A 17,678-nucleotide genomic window follows, 5' to 3' on the forward strand; every position below is an offset into this window, starting at 1 on the left:
ATTTGCCGATTCCGATATTTTGAAAATGACGTGATCGGACCCGATCGATCGGCATTGATGCACCTAAGACATTGAAAGCAGACATCTGGAGACATTTTGGCTTCTACGAGGTTGGTGGGAAACTTGACCAGAGTTATGCGTGTGTAAAAAATGAAACTTGAAAATAATAATACAAATGGGGAAACCAAATCCGTTGCATCACCGGAATTGCGCAGGGAAGATTTTTGAACGTACTTGTATATTTTAAAATGCGCTGAATCGATTCGGCTTGTTGCCCGCATCGAATCAAATCGTCCATGCCCAGCATCGGGATGCATTGCCCCATCGATTATTGTTGACGCCACTATGGACCAGGGTTCAATTCCAGAACGTTGTGATGCTACTATTTATACTTCTTGTGTTAATCAAATGGCATATATTGAACCTGTATGAATTTGATCAGGAAAGCATATTTTACATGCAAAAAACATATAGTTAAAAACGTCCAAAACTTATATGAAACATCTATGGAAAATATAGTTTGCCATTTTTTTTCCATTTATACCACATACATAAAATTTACTTGTTTCATACACAAATCCTTTAAATATTTTGTATGTAAAGTATGCAAAAGTGGCCACTTTCAAGAGTAAATCATAGTGTGAGACATAAAAATTTGCGACTGAAATCGATGGAAATTCATATATGTTTTTTATATTTCTTTTCCATATGGGCAGACTGATCTGCGGTTACAGGAAGCGTCTGATTTAAGTTATTGCTGCCAAAGGGGGGGCCACAAAATATTAAATGTGGTGGTTCACTTACTTATTTTTCCCCCTTCTGTCATTGTTTGCATACTATCCTCATTCAAAAATGAAAACCTATAAATGTTTGGATGGTTTCAATTAAAGCAGACACTGTTTTTTCAACTGTGTGATTTGGACAAAGCTCAGACAACATTTGATGGTGATTTTATGCAGAAATGTGAGAAATTCCAAAAGGTTCAGATACTTTTTCATATCACTGTAGATAAAGCACCATAGATCTGTATCACAGTGGGACCTCCTGAGTTAATATATTTTTCTTAGTATCCATTTTATATTTAATGGTTGTTTTAACTGGTGTGTGTGTGTGTGTGTGTGTGTGTGTGTGTGTGTGTGTGTGTGTGTGTGTGCGTGCGTGTGTGTGTGTGTGTGTGCGCGCGTTGGTTTCGCTACATTAGCGGGACATTTTATCGGTTTACGTACCAGCATTACCAGGACCAAACGGTTTATCGGGACACTTTAGGTGTCCCGATAATTCAAGCACTGTAAATGCATTCAGAACAATGGAAATGACATCCTCCCGCTTTTTGTCGTCATGTCCTCATAAGTACGAAAACCCGACATATTTGTGTCTCACACGAAGTCATACACGCAGAAAAAATTTCCCGCCATTGGGCTTTCAGACACAAACGCGGGAAAAGAACACACAAATTTAGCGGACTTCATTGGCGGAGTACTTCCTTGACGTATTGGCTGTTCTCAACGTCAGTCAAACGTCAATCAACGAGGTTCTCCGCAGTGATTGGAGGAATGCCGTTGGCGTCAACCCGGAAGCTCCAGAGGGGAGCGCTGTCAGTGATTGGCTGGTGAGTGGACACTTTTTGAGCACATGTAATGTCCCTTCAATGGAGGAGGTAAGGCAAATGTTTGATAAAAGCTATTTAAAGTACAGTCTGAGTATATTAATGTGTTCGTGCTATAGTCGTTTACTCTCCCTACTGACTCTATTTCGCCGAGTTGTCTGGCTGTTTTAACGGAGTTTAGATACTTTTTCGTCAACTCTGCAACTAGGCAAAATAGTCAATAGGTTAAAGGGACGTCGATGTTCGTCTTTAGGACATTAAACACTACAGTCTAAGTATATTAATGTGTTTGTGCCATAGTCGTTTGCTCTCCCGTTTAATTCTGTTGCACGGAGTCATCCAGCTGTTTAAACGGATTTATTTCGATACTTTTTCGTCAAGCCACATTCACAGTCCACAACTGAAGCTTTTCAAAATTGTCAGCGGGTAAAAGCGACGTCGATCTTCATCTATATAAACACTGTAGAGTTACGGATTTAACATGAGTACGTTTCTAAAACGCCGTTTTATCCATCAGCCTATTTCTGCTCATTCGGTGCCTCAATCGTTCCATTAAAAAAAAAAAAACCCAAAACGACAACATAAAAACTCTTTAAATGCACCTTGTTTTATTCATCATTCATGAGTTGTAATGCAAAACTTCTATCTAGAGCCCTGCCAGCCTTCCTGGTTTTGGTAGACGGATCTAACGTTCCTTATAATATGTGGCGTTTATGTGTAGATTGTATTTTATATGGTGCTATATGAGCAGTAACATTATGATATTTTAACTGCCGTCATATTGAAATTTAAATATTGCTGAATTACACATTCTAGCAATTAATAGCCTTCTTTATTCATGACATCTATTAGTTTGTCTGAAATAATATTATATTGTAATATTATTGTCTGTGGATTACAGCAAAGATGGCTGAGAAGAGAAGCAGGAGGAGAAAGAGTCCAGAACAAGATGCTGTGGAACATATAATTGAGGAAAAAGATAAAAAATTCATTGAGGAAAGATTTATCAACCACTATAAAGGTAAATTTCATAATTTATTAAACTTTGTCTCCTTGCGTACTAGACTTGGAATATAAAAATAGTTCTTAATGTGGTTAAATCAAGAAAAATCTGGTTGTTAAACTGAGTTGCTGGCCTAATTAAGAAACAATGTTAAATTGAAATATACACGCATACTAGACATGGAAACAAGCTGTAAACAAGTACAGTCCCCGAGGTCACCTATCCGGTTTGTTTACCAATAGTCCTTCTCTAACACACCTGAATCAAATAATCAGGACGGTTGATGATGTGATCATTTGATCCAGATGTGTCAGAGGAGGAAAACATGGAAAACAGGCTAGATATGTATCTTTGAGGAACGGACTTGGACACCCCTGCTGCAGAACCTCTGGATGGTGGATGCTCAAACCTCATCCTCATTACTTTCCCAGTGTGACCTAAGCCACCCCCCTACTCATCATTAACACACTAAAATTATTTCCTCACAGTATTGATTTTAAGCAACCAGTTGTGGCTGCAAAGAAGCTTGTGCAAGTTCGTGCAAGACTATTGAAGCCAACAAACGCTTGATAAAAATTCTTTTGTAGTTTTAAATGCTTCCGTGGTCAAACATTCCAGTTAAATTTAAAAGCACAGTGTCCATGATTAATTGATATGGTGGCTTCAGGAGACCTTTGGGGCCGTTTTATTACTAAATACAACTTGTTGCCATGCAACTCTGCTGTTTGGAAACTTTTTTTTCCTTTGGTACTCCAGAAAGTTTATTTTCTCAGCAGGTAAAGAGTTAATAATTGACTTATTCCACTCGTATCCCCTTGAAAAGACGACCAAAAATAAGGTTGGTTACAAAAGGTTGTTTTTTTTTTTGTTTTTTTTTTCAGGGAGAGGTGTATTTGCAAGAGAGTACATTGAACCCAAAAGTTTTGTGGTGGAGTACCGAGGAGTTCTGTCTCTGAGTAAAGGTGCAGATGACAAAAGCAACAAATATGCATTTGATTTCATATGGAATGGAAAGCAATATTGGTAAGTATCTTGCCCAATTATTTCCTTGTTACTTGTCCATAAAAATTAATATATATATTTATGAGATAAAATGCAGTAGCATATTCGACAATGCGAAAGCAATCTTGTTCTGTTAAAATAAGGGTTCTGGTCTAACAAGTCTGCAACATGAATAACTGCAGGGTTCCCGCAGATCCTTAAAAAGTCTTAAAATGTCTTACATTTAAAATCCGGATCATTAAGGTCTTAAATTGCCTTCAGTTTAATGGAAAATTGCAGTAGGTATTACATTTCCAGACGATGCATGTAATGCCAGGGAAATGACCGTCTTCCGTAAAACTTCTAATGGTGTGCATTTGTTTTATCAATGGCCTTGCACGAGATACAAGAGTTTTGGATTAATATGTTATACGGTACGTTGTCCACTACCTCAGCATACGCGACTTGACATGACGCCATTTCCTGGTTGTTCGCGGTTGTAGAGGTGAGTGGGAATATGCCGAGATGGGGAAGTTGGAATTTAATAAATAATGGACCGAAGATCTTTTATGTAAGCGGTGGTTGGCCCCTGGTCAAAATAACAACAGTGCCCGGTACAAAGTAGGGATGTGACAATATATTGAAAAGGTGGAATATCATGGTACTTTGTGGGCCAAAGGTTATCAATATGCTTCCACCAAGAATCAGTATATCATTTTTAAAAGGTGTCACTGTTTAAGGAACCAATAGGTTGCGACCAAAATCTTCCATTAGAGTAGTGTCTGCTTTAGCTCTCTGGCTACCATTGACGGCACTAGACGTACAATCCAGTTACTGAAACTAGAGCATCCACAGTCAGTCTTTTGTGGGCATTTAAAGGTCACTTCATGTTCATGTCATTTACAGGCTACTTCCTGTTGGTTTTGAGTCACTTCCTTTTCAGTAACCCAAAATAGACTACAAGGGACTTTTAAATGCCCCCAAATCAGCAGGAAGTGACCCATAAATGCCTCAACAGCAAAAGGAATTGACCGAAAATCAGCAGAAAATGACGTCAAATGCCACAAAATGAACTGGTTCTCTGCTATTAGCTACAACTGATGGCCATGGATGTCCAATCTGTTTGAAGTGGGAGTGTGGCAGCGAATGAACATTATTGATAGACTCATTCCTGTTCACAGCAGAAAGATATAAAGACCTTTTTTCTTTGCTTATTGCTTGTTACATGCAATGATTTCCTGACACATATATCGATAATTGTTTTATCGCCATATCCTGAGCTCATTGTTATGATTATGATTATCGTGAGGTATCCAGAGATTTCCACCCCAAATGCAAACTCAGCAACTTTTTCGTTAGAACAATAGGGGTTAAAGCCATCGATTCCCACATGATAGTTGGAAAAATACCATTTGTGGCAACAGTTGCGTTTACAGTAAAATAAAATGTTTTTCCTTAAAAAATTGTTGTGACATGTCTTGGTCTTAAATTCTATTTATTTTTAAAGTCTTAAAAATGTCTTTAAAAGCATTAAGTTCTACCTTCAAAATGGTGCAAGAACCCTGAACTCATTTCATCAACTGATCTCGGATTTAATTCAGCTGTTTGGGGCACCCATTGTGGTTTGGAAGAAGAACTTGGAGTTGCATAACCCTTTGAGTTATTTAACTCTTTATTTGCTGTCGTCATTGGTAGTTCAAAGTTACTCTCCTGATTGAATTAAATATGCAGTGGAAGGGAAATCAATATAAGGTGTAATAAAGGCTCAGCCCTCTTCCTATTATTTTTGGATTAAGGTGTATTTTATTTTTTTCTTAAGTTGTTCTCCCGCGGTTTTCCTGTGAGTGTCGCTATCTGACAAGGCCTGGTTTTTACTTGTGTTGGCTAGTAAGCAACTGAGCATTGAGCACATTGAGCATCTTTAATCTGTGCAATCCTTCCTTTTCCTCGTTCCTTGGTGTGCGTCCAGGCACATCAGTGAATGATTACAAGTAGGTGAACTGTTATACAGGTGTATTTCGTCTGTTTAGTTCCTTTTGAGACGTTTGTGGATTCGTTAGCATATTAGCATCGATCGCTAACGGTCGCTATCGCTAACGGGCGCTAATGGAGTGGTTTATATGTGCATTGTTTATGTTTTTATACCTTCGCGATGCATGTAGGATGTGGATGTTGCATGACCTGAGTTATTTCCTGTGTTAAATTGAGATTGTGTTAAATTTGTATTGTAAACTGGTATTGGGGAAAATTAGTATTGGAGACTGTGATGTCATCAGACGGTAGTTCACGTTACGGCCGCTAGATGACCTCATTTGACCATTTATTGTCAGCTAAGTCAGTCATTGTATGCTTTTTGGTTAATGTGTGCATTTGGCTGTATTTTCTTGATTAATTTGAAATGCATGATAATAATTGAGTTTATTCCTTTTTTCCTTGTATTGTTTCAGACTGGTTTTATACCTGGGTTTATACTTCACGTCCTGTGGAGTTAAATGGCTCATTTGTACATCAAGGAATATTTGGACAATTTAAGGCAAATTAAAGCCATTCTAAAGCAGCAGTGGTTTCAACGCCTTTTTTCCTGTGCTCTGACCGGCACACCATCCTGGCTACAGTTAGTCCTTACCACGAACTAGCCCTAGAACCTCACCTCACGAACATAAGGCATATAAATTTGACTATAAATAAGTATCTAAAGTAGCATATTGTCCAAAAAAATGGATTTTAATATTCATATTAGAAGGCTAAAACTTGTGTATTAAATAGTTTCAGGTTAATTTATTTCAAGTACAAATAGAATCGCTCATGAATGAACTTTGGGTCCTGACCCTGTCTTAGGGAATTATTGTATTAGAACAGTTTTCATATAGTCGTCTACAGTCCCTTTCTAGTTTTAAGTAATTTACCAGTATTGTAACTCCTTTATATTATCAGGTATCAGGACTTTAATTTAACAATATATGAGTAAGGGATACATTATGCACCATTTATTGGAAAAACAAAATAGCTTGTTTTTAATTTAACTGTTTTTAATTGTGATTTTCCGTAATACCCTACAAATAATGGAACCACAAGCCAAGTTTAAAGTCACCGCCTTTTCCCCACAGCATAAATGCTTCAAAAGAAGACCAAACACTGGGACGACTAGTGAATGATGATCATGTTCATCCAAACTGCAAAGTCAAAAGAATCATGGTTCGAGGGAGACCACACTTGTGTCTGTTCGCTATCAAAGACATCTTTCCAGGAGAAGAAATAACTTATAACTATGGTGATTCCTCTTGGCCATGGCGCTCACTGGTGAGTAAATGTTTTCATGTTATTTATTGTATGCTGCAAAATTTGATTGTCAAGTTGCAAAAAATCTTTTCAATGTGACTGAATCCTCCTGTTAAGTCCCAATTTAAATGAAGTGAGACTATTTTGAGACTGCATTTCCTCTGCGTAATTTCAGGCACCTTGTGAAGAGCAAAGTGACCTGAAGGTCCACGAACGTGAGCCAGCATCAGAAAAGGCAAGTGGTGACTTGTACTAGCACAGTGACTTGGCTACGTAAATATATTCATCATATTTTGTTTATTGAATGGAACATATTTTTTCTGTTTCAATGGATCAAATTTGGCTATGTTATTAACTCATCCACAGGAAGCCTTGGGTAAGAGTGAGGCTGAGAGGACAGGAGTCAGTCTTGGTCTTGTTTCATCCCATGATGAACCAGTAAGTGGACTCGATTTTTGTTATGGATGTACCGAAAGCAAAATTCTTGACCGAAATCGAAAACCGTATATTGGCAACACTTGGCTGAAAACGAAGGGCCGAAAATGCAAATGTATATAATTCATGTTTTATATACCGTAATTTGATCAATTATTTACTTTCCGATTAATGCCCTTTGCGTTGGCATTTGTTCTTCAACTCAGGAGGCACGAGACATTTTGTTTGAAAGGTGCCAATTCTGAAACCCCATGGGAAGGTGCGTTACCAGCGGCAGTGAGCGTTTTGTGTCAAACTCTAAATGGTGCTGGCGTCATCGTAGCAACACACGTCATGGCCGATGAAACTTTGATGAATGCGTATTCTTGGAAGTTTGTGACACTCTAAAGATGGGTCTCACCCCCTCCAGTTGCAAAGCTAAATGAGATCTCGTTGTATGTATATAGTTCACAACAACAACAACAAACTATTCCAATCTTGACGAAACTAGTAAAGTTCTTTACAAGGCTATTACAATCTCTCCTTAAAATGAGACTTGGTGTGTTTATGTACAAGAAGCGGAATTGATCGAGTCGGATGATTTCTAGTGGCGACCGAGCAGAGCGAAATCGATCCCGGGCGAATTCAACAGCAACTGGCATAGGGGTGTGGAAGTCTCAGGGGGAAAAAATGTGACAAAAAGAGGAAGTGGTCGTACGATAACCCTATTGTTCTAAACCCCAGCAAATGCACATATTTGCATTTAAATCGTACTTTATTTCAATACTGTTCACTTGATTAATCTCTAAACTACTCACGCATTGACTCAAATGCACTGTACTTGATGAGACGCGGGACATCATTGGAAAGGAAACTTCAGAACGCGCATGCAGCCGCGATAAAGCAAATTTCTTTTCCTTCGTTTAATAATTTATATATTTCTTTGATTCACTAGAATACTTTTAAACCGCAGACATGTTGGCTGTGAGCCACTAGTGTTGCTTCTTGCCGTGTTTTGATTACGTCAGCAAAAGAGACTATGGTTCTTCACACTGTTCAGTTGTAAAGTTTCTTTTAACCGAAAACCAAAAATGCAAGTTTAGATATTTTCGGCCGGAAGTTTTTGGCGCCTGTTTTTTTGTGACTTTAAAAAAATATAGTGTATAAATATTCTATTGTACTGTGGGTTCCAAATTTCAATTGTCAGGCTGCAAAAAATATCTTTTTGACTCAAGCCTCCTGTTATATTCCCAAATTAAGTCAAGTGAGAGTATTTTGAGACGGTGCATTTCCTCTGTAATTTCAGGCACCTTGTGAAGAGCAAAGTGATCTGAAGATTCACAAAAGTGAGCCAGCATCAGAAAAGGTAACTGATGACTTGTACTAGCACAGTGACTTGGCTGGTTTAATATAGTCATCATATATTACGACTACAACCCCTAGCAAAAAGTATGGAATCACCAGTCTCGGACGAGCACTCAGACATTTTATTATGTAGAACAACAACCTGATAAAAAGCTTGAAAAAATAATGAATTAGTTCAAAAGTACAACTCATTAGCATTCTAAAACACTAAAAAATGAATAAAAAACATTGTGGTGGTCAGTAAATGTTACATTTATAGAGCAAGTGCAGGGAAATATGGAATTACTTCATTCTGAGGAAAAATATATGGAATCATACTTTTCTTTGGTGCCGTTAGTGAGATTTACAAAGATGACTGCCTGAAGAAACCATCAAAATTCCCTAAGTCCTTGATGATATGGGGCTGCATTTCAGGCAAAGGCACTGGGGAGATGGCTGTGGTTAAATCTTCACTAAATGCACAAGTTTACATAGGAATTTTAGACAGCTTTCTTATCCCTTGAATTAAAAATGTATGGGGACAATGAAATCATTTTCCAAGATGGCAATGCATCGTGTTACAGAGCTAAAACTGTTAAAGCATTCCTTGGAGAAAGACTCATCCAGTCAATGTCATGGCCTGCAAATAGCCCAGATCTCAGCCCTATTGAAAACCTGTGGTGGAAATTGAAAAAAAAATGGTCCACAGCAAGGCTCCGACCTGCAAGGATGATCTGGCAACTGCAATCAAAGAGAGTTGGCACCAAATTGATGAAGAATACTCATCAAGACCATGCCTCAGAGACGGCAAGCTGTCATAAAAGTCAGAGGTGGTACAAGTAAATACTAGAGATGTGTTATTTCTTTGTTTCTCATTATTCCATACATTTTTCCTCAGAATTGAGTGATTCCATACTTATTTCCCTGCACTTGCGCTATAAAAGTACCATTTACTGACCACCACAATGTTTTTTTTATTCATTTCTTTTAGTGTTTCTGAATGCTAAAGAGTTGCACTTTTGAACTAACTCATTATTTTTTTCAAGCTCTTTATCTGAGTTAGTTCTACATAATAACATGTCTGAGAGTGCTCATCCGAAACTGCTGATTCTATACTTTTTGCTAGGGGTTGTACATAGGTCTTGCTGCCTAGTGTACATTGCGGTCTAACCTGGTAGACAAGAGGGTAGCCTCCCTCTGCCTTCGGTGGGGGATCCTAACTGTTGTTTGTGCTAATGTACCAAACAGCAGCAGCTCAGAGTATCCACCCTTTTTGGAGTCCTTTGAGCTGGTGCTAGGGAGTATGCTTCTAGGGACTCCCTTGTTCTGCTGGGGGACTTTAATGCTCACATGGGCAATGACAGTGGGACCTGGAGGGGCGTCATAAAGCCCGGCAGACCCAAGCGTTTTATGAGGGTTTGCTGGAAACGCCTGGCGGAGACCCCTGTCCAGGGAGAAGCAGGGGACATTGAGCCCCAGTGGACCATGTTCTGCGCCTCTATTGCAGAGGAGGTTGACCGTAGCTGAGCCCGCAAGGTGGTCTGGGCCCGTCGTGTCAGCAATCCCGGAACCCGCTGGTGGACGGCAGTGGTGAGGGATGCCGTCAAGCTGAAGGAGTCCTATTGCGCCTTTTTGGCCTGCGGGACTCCAGAGGCAGTTGATGGGTATCGACTGGCCAAGGAACATGCGTCTCTGGTGATCACTGAGGCCAAAACGCAGGCATAGGAGGAGTTTGCTAAAGCCTTCGACAACAACATCAGGACTTCTTCAAAGAAAATTTGGTCCATCGTTCGGCATCTCAGGAAGTGAAAGCATTGCACCACCATCACTGTGCATAGTGTGTTTGGGGCGCTGCAGACTTCAGTCTGGGATGTTGTGAGTTGTTGGGCCAAATACTTTATACTTTATACTCGGTTATACTTTATACTCCTCGACTTTACCAACACACCTTCTCATGAGGAAGGCTTGAAGTCACCGAGGTGGTTAAAAAGCTCCTCAGTGGCAAAAGTGGGATGAAGGCTCTCGATGTTAAGGGGTTGTCTTGGTTGACACACCTCTGAAACATCGCGTGGACATCGGGGACAGTGCCCCTGGATTTTTTTTTCTCTTTTATGGAATCGCTAAGTTGGCTCTTTTATTAACACATTCACAGGAAGCCTTGGGTGGGAGTGAGGCCAAGAGGAGAGGAGTCAGTCCCGGTCTTGTTGAATCAAATGATGATACGGTAAGTGGACTATTTTTGTTATAGGTGTACCGAAAGCAAAATTCTTGGCCAAAACCAAAAACCCTATATTAGAAACACTTGGCCGTTCCAATGATGACACATTTTGTGGACAGTAGTTTTGTGATTTTAATTTGCATTACCACACTGATTGGTGTTAAGAACAACATTTGAAAAGTGTATATATATTTTTAAAATTTAACTAAATCCTATGACAATTTTTTCAATACTTTAAAATGGCTACAATCTTTTTGTGATTTTTTTTTTCTTTCTTTTTAAATATTTTCTGTTTAATTTTTGAATCCTGCCAAGTTTATATTTTTACTGTGCCAGAATTGTTTGATAGGCAGCAAGCTATGCTGTATGTGTCAGCTGTTCACCTGACTTACCTCCATTATGAGGACACCCGTTTTTTAGTCTCCCCTCCCCCACCTCCATATTTAACGTTGATCAGGCAGTACGCTAATATGTGTGTCAGGTGTTCACCTGACTTTCCTCCATTATGAGGACACCTATTTTTTTAGTCTCCCCTCCCCCACCTACATATTTAACGTTGATCTGGCAGTGCGCTAATATGTGTGTCAGGTGTTCACCTGACTTACCTCCATTATGAGGACACCTATTTTTTTAGTCTCCCCTCCCCCACCTACATATTTAACGTTGATCAGGCAGTACGCAAAGATGTGTGTTTCAGGTGTTCACCTGACTTACTTCCATTATGAGGACACCTGTTTTTTAAGCTCCCGCCACCCACCTATATCTTATACGCTGATCAAGCAGTAAGCCAAGATGTATGTGTCTGCTGTTTACCCGACTCGCCTGCATTATGAGGAGACCTTTAATTATAAAACACCTATTAGTTTTCCCTCATTAGATTTCACATGTTGGTTTGTTGAAAATAAAACCTTTATTGGCTCCATGATCCCATAAAACGTGCAGAAGCTCTGGAATAATACATACTTTAGCCTTACAAAAAATTATTTTTATATTATATTGTTTATTGAATAAAAAATATATTTTTTTCTATTTCAAGTAATCTCTCATTTTTGTTTATTAATTTATCCACAGGAATCTGTGGCCGGCATTGAGGCCGAGATGACAGGAGTCAGTCCTGGTGTTGGATCATTCAAGGATGATACAGTGAGTTGACTGTATTTTTGTGATGTCATGCTTTTGAATCCAATAATAATTTAGCTTTGTTTGGCCATATGAAGATGCTCAAGAGTCAACACCTTACGGAACGATGTAACTACTTGATACAGAATACAGATTAGGACAGCCTGGAAGCAGTCCTGTGAGGACAGGGACATACAGTGGGACAAATAAGTATTTAGTCAACCACTAATTGTGCAAGTTTTCTTACTTGAAAATATTAGAGAGGCCTGTAATTGTCAACATGGTTAAACCTCAACCATGAGAGACAGAATGTGGAAGAAAAAAAAAAGAAACTCACATTGTTTGATTTTTAAAGAATTTATTTGCAAATCATGGTGGAAAATAAGTATTTGGTCAATACCAAAAGTTCATCTCACTACTTTGTCATGTACCCTTTGTTGGCAACAGGGGCGCCGTATAGGGGGGAAATGTGGTACTGATTCTAAGGGCCCGTGGCCTGAGGGGGCCCACAAAGAAAATTAGAGCATTAGGTAATCGTTTGCAAATTTAAATATTAATCATTATAATTTTAAAAGGTATAAAACGAAGGGTTTCTTTTTCTTGTTTTGTTTTTGGCAAAAAGTAAACATCCAGAGAGCATATGTATTGCCAGCAAACCCCCCCCCGCGTATTTTCATTAATTGGTTTCGTCCGCCCTTCCTTTGATCAGACCGGGCGCAGGCTGAGCAGCGGTGCACATTTACACCAGTCAATGACTGAGTATTGTGTAGAGGGGTAGAAAAGGCCAACAGGATGTGAAAAAGTACTTCACAAAGGAAGGTTGGTGTAAATTGTGTCAGTGTAGTGCTGAAAATTAACCTGTTATTTTAGCTCACGCGACATCTATTAGAAAGCTCAGAAGCAGGTCCCAGCTCACTCCGTAAGAAATACGGGATTTTCCCGACCTCAGTGAGCGACATTGACCAATTCAAGAACATGAATTCCAAATAATGACGGCATTTTTTGGTATCATACAGATGTTGAAAGTTGGTGTGGATTTTTTTTTTATCTGGTTGAATCCAGTTTGTCAAGAATTTATTGAATTTAGTTTGTCATCAATTAAATTTAGTTAGTTAACAAGGAAGGGACCTGGCTTCGGAGCTGTAGCCTATAGTGGAAGTTTTCAAATGGGGCTAAACCTACTCCATAATGAAATACTGTAATTGTTTGCTAGCTAGTGTTTGCTCCACTTTTAGCTTACATTTAATTAGTACAGCAGGTTAACCCTTTCGCAAGCTCTCCACACCAAAACAGTTGTCTCTGCCCTCGCCTGTTGTAATAGGCACAAGCACAACTCCTCTTGCTGCGTCTGGCTCAGCAGCCCTGTCTCCTGACACCCTTTATGAGCCAGCCTCATCTTTACTCCCAACTGAAGGAGGTGAGGAATCAACTTGAACACTGCCACACCACACATAAAATATCAGTGGCTAAGAGACAAATACTAATAAGTAATAATAATAATTATTATTATTATTAATGAATGATACATAATTAATAATTAAATTAAGATACTAGAATAATATAGAAGATATAGTTATATTTGTCATTTTATGTACACTACAGAGCCAGGACCATCTTCAGTAAGACACCTGAACTCTGTGTATACTGCTACATTCCCCCCTAACTTGTCCTCTCTTGGTCTCCTGAATGCAATTTTTAAGATGCAGCTGCAAAGCATTTTTGGAGAAGTGTGCATCGCTTTACGAATATTTTGCACACTCCCCGTAACGGTTGCAGGCGGCGAGAGAGCTTTTAGTAAGCTAAAACTCATAAAAAATTATATGAGGTCCACTATGTGTCAGGACAGGCTTTCTAGTCTTGCCATGTTGTCCATTGAAAGTCAGTTGGCTAGGAAGCTAGACTTTAATGATTTGATCACTGACTTGGCTATCAAGAAGGCTCGGCGCTGGGCTCTTGGTGACTAAGGCTGAGCAACCTGCAATCTGCTCGCTTTGCTTGTAATTGTGAGTGTGATTGCTTGTGTGTGTGTGTGTGTGTGTGTGTGTGTGTGTGTGTGTGTGTGTGTGTGTGTGTGTGTGTGTGTGTGTGTGTGTGTATGTGTGGTGTTCGCTTTGTTTGTTATATCATTCTAAAGATTGTTTTTTTGATTGGCGTTAATGTATGCTGTAGTATTGTTAGAATAAAAGTTTGGTTTTAACTTAAGTCATTCATTGTGGTATTTGAGAATATTTCTAATAAAAATATATTTAGATTGTAAAAGATGGGCTTCAGTACATTTCTTAAAGATGATATCAGTCTATTCATTATTGCTCTATACGCTGTATGTTTACATAAATATATTTTCTTCTTAAATTAATGCAGAAAATGCACAAATTAGTGTGTAAAGATTCACCAGAATGCAGGAAATTACATAGTTGATACTCTAAATTTGTGTGTGTGTCCCGGCACTGGTGGTGGGGCCCAAAGTGATATCTTTTCATGGGGCCCAAAATCCCTGGCAGCGCCCCTGGTTGGCAATAACGGAGGTCAAACATTTTCTGTAACTCTTCACAAGCTTTTCACACACTGTTGCTGGTATTTTGGCCCATTCCTCCATGCAGATCTCCTCTAGAGCAGTGATGTTTTGGGGGGGTTGTTGGGCAACACACTTTCAACTCCCTCCGCAGATTTTCTATGGGGTTGAGACCTGGAGACTGGCTAGGCCACTCCAGGACCTTGAAATGCTTCTTACGAAGCCACTCCTTTGTTGCCCTGGCTGTGTGTTTGGGATCATTGTCATGCTGAAAGATCCAGCCACGTCTCATCCTTAATGCCCTTGCTGACGGAAGGATATTTTCGCTCAAAATCTCTCAATACATGGCCCCATTCATTCTTTCCCTTACACAGATCAGTCGTCCTGGTCCCTTTGCAGAAAAACAGCCAAAAGCATGATGTTTCCACCCCCATGCTTCACAGTGGGTATGGTGCAATTCAGTATTCTTTCTCCTCCGAAAGAAGAGAACCTGGGTTTCTACCAAAAAGTTCTATTTTGGTTTCATCTGACCATAACACATTCTCCCAGTCCTCTTCTGGCTCATCCAAATGCTCTCTAGCGAACCGCAGACGGACCTAGACGTGTACTTTCTTCAGCAGGGGGACACGTCTGGCAGTGCAGGATTTGAGTCCCTGGCGGCGCATTGTGTTACTGATAGTAGCCTTTGTTACTGTGGTCCCAGCTCTCTGTAGGTCACTCACTAGGTCCCCCGTGTGGTTCTAGGATTTTTGCTCCCCGTTCTTATCATTTTCACGCCACGGGGTGAGGAGGGAGTTGAAAGTCCGTGTTGCCCAACGACCGCCCCAAAACATCACTGCTCTAGAGAAGAGCTGCATGGAGGAATGGGCCAAAATACCAGCAACAGTGTGTGAAAAGCTTGTGAAGAGTTACAGAAAACGTTTGGCCTCCGTTATTGCCAACAAAGGGTACATAACAAAGTATTGAGATGGACTTTTGGTAAAGACCAAATACTTATTTTCCACCATGATTTGCAAATAAATTCTTTAAAAGTCAAACAATGTGATTTTCTGTTTTTATTTTTTTTTCCACATTCTGTCTCATGGTTGAGGTTTAGCCATGTTGACAATTACAGGCCTCTCTAATATTTTCAAGTGGTGTCAATTAGTGGTTGACTAAATACTTATTTGCCCCACTGTACTTACTAGATCTGACAACAAGCTAGTGTGTCAAGTGTTCATGTGATGTACTTGATTTTTGCAGGCACTTCTTTTTCCTGTGTTTAAATGTTTCAATAAATTTGTACCTCTAGATATGAATTTAATTTGTCCAAGGACTTTAAGATAAAATGGTCATATGTCGAGCGGGATTTCCCAAAAGAATACTTAATACTATAATTGGGTTAATTCGTTTCAAAGCACAAAAACGATGAGAAAAGTAATTGGATTACTCACAACTGACAAAAATGACGCTGTTATTAACAACACTGGTTATGTGGACTTCTGATCTGCCAGCTTGTTGTCTTCTGTCATCTTCTAAAATTACAACTGGCTGACGACTCTTCAGGTGTTCATTCGTGGCCGACAAGCTTGGCGTTGCAGACTGCACACGACCGTATACCCTCCTTTGTTTCGTTGAAATAAGTCCATGCTTTGGCTACAATGGTGTGCTTTTTTGGGCTTTGTGTCGCTTTACCCGCTTGTGCTCCGCCATCCTCAACTTTCTACATATATATATATATATATATATATATATATTTTTTTAACCCTTTATTAACCGTCGACGGAATGGTGTGCTCGACGCATTTATGTCATTGACGACGTCGACTAGTCGGGACAGCTCTAGTCTCTTTATCCTTTATCCATATCAGCAAAAGGCGTTTAATCTCCTCCGACATAGCGCTCTGACGTTTATAGAGAATAGTTGCCCCCTTGGATGCTTTGACCATTTTGATGGCTTCCATCTGCTTGAGAACCTTCCAGATCATAGACATATTCCTGTCGTGTTGAACCTAGAGCTGTCCCGACTAGTCGACATAGTCGACGTAATCGATGACGTAAATCCGTCGACGAGCACAACATCCCGTCGACGGTTAATGAAGGGTTAAAAAAATATATGCGTGGAAAGTTAGAATGTCGGATGCTCTGTTTGCAAGCGGGGAAAGCGGCACAAAGCCAAAAAAAGCGCACCACAGTGTCCAAAACATCGACTTATTTCAAAGAAACAAAGGAGAGTACGCTCTTCTGTCCTGTCTCTTCAGTGCCAAGCTTGGCTGCACGTCGGCCGTGAATAAACACCTCAAGCGCCTTCACGCAGTTTGTAATTTTTTTTTTTTTTTTTTTCATTTTTTGTACACCAGAGGGTGCTGTCGCCTTACTAAATAATAATGTTTCATTGACAATGGGCCTATAAGTGCTATCTATTAGTATTGTTTTTAATGCTAATTGAAAGGTTTATTTCATGTTACGGTTTATTTTATGGTATAGAAAATTATATAAGGTTAAAAGGTCATAAATATATACAGTATATACAGTGATTGCACTCAAGGGAGAGATTGTCAATGATAAGGTAAAGGCAATTCATATAGGCATTTCATTGATATATAAATAAGGTTTAAAAGTAAAAAGGTGAAAAGTTTTTGTTAATTTCTAATTGTGTTGCTTTATTTGTGTGCACCGTAGCCTTTACGGTGTGTTTACATCAAGGATGGAATAAAAGTTGTAAACCATCAGTTTAAGAGACCATCTTTTCAATCGAGATGCTACACTAGTTAATTCTATCAGCATTTGAACTCATTGTTTATTTGTGATTTATTATTGTTATTTACGTGTTTATTTGTACTTTAATAAATGATTTGAGTGTTCCAATATGTTTTTTTGTGAATTGATAAGCGTCAACAAAAATTTCATTGCTAAATTAGTAAAAAATAAATAAATAAATAAATAAAATATTATTAGATTAGTCGACTAATCGTAAAAATAGTCGGCTGACTAATCGGGAGAAAATTAGTCGTTTGGGACAGCCCTAGTTGAACCCTCTTGATTGTCATACTTTTTTTTCTTTTTTTTTTTAGTGCCACCATAGAATGTTTGGTGCAGTTCTCAGTGCTTTGGAAAATTGTGAAGACTGCACTGGGCCTGTCTCCAGTTTAAAATGGCTTGGTGTAACATGCAAATGTTTGTATTTTTCATTACTTAAACAGATCTTTTATTAAGTTACTGAA

General features: G+C 39.2%; 1 protein-coding gene across 1 annotated transcript; it reads left to right on the forward strand.

The window, feature by feature from the left end:
* The first annotated feature begins 1,596 nt into the window (after window positions 1-1,596).
* On the forward strand, window positions 1,597-12,187 carry LOC130911139 (histone-lysine N-methyltransferase set-1-like). The gene is made up of 10 exons (XM_057828892.1): window positions 1,597-1,657; window positions 2,508-2,627; window positions 3,491-3,632; window positions 6,698-6,890; window positions 7,045-7,108; window positions 7,240-7,307; window positions 8,590-8,649; window positions 10,780-10,851; window positions 11,917-11,988; window positions 12,063-12,187. Exons 2-10 carry the CDS (start codon window positions 2,513-2,515, stop codon window positions 12,120-12,122), a joined length of 846 nt encoding a protein of 281 aa, XP_057684875.1. The 5' UTR covers window positions 1,597-1,657; window positions 2,508-2,512; the 3' UTR covers window positions 12,123-12,187.
* The last annotated feature ends 5,491 nt before the right edge of the window (window positions 12,188-17,678 follow it).

Source organism: Corythoichthys intestinalis, unplaced genomic scaffold (genome assembly GCF_030265065.1).
Source record: "Corythoichthys intestinalis isolate RoL2023-P3 unplaced genomic scaffold, ASM3026506v1 HiC_scaffold_23, whole genome shotgun sequence".
Classification (NCBI taxonomy): Eukaryota; Metazoa; Chordata; class Actinopteri; order Syngnathiformes; family Syngnathidae; genus Corythoichthys; species Corythoichthys intestinalis.

Excerpts from the sequence above, each read along its gene's own strand:
- LOC130911139 (XM_057828892.1), top strand. The coding sequence starts at position 2,513 with ATGGCTGAGAAGAGAAGCAGGAGGAGAAAGAGTCCAGAACAAGATGCT. Across the intron at positions 3,633-6,697 it reads TGGAATGGAAAGCAATATTG|CATAAATGCTTCAAAAGAAG; the intron begins GTAAGTATCTTG and ends TTTTCCCCACAG. Across the intron at positions 7,109-7,239 it reads GCCAGCATCAGAAAAGGCAA|CCTTGGGTAAGAGTGAGGCT; the intron begins GTGGTGACTTGT and ends ATCCACAGGAAG.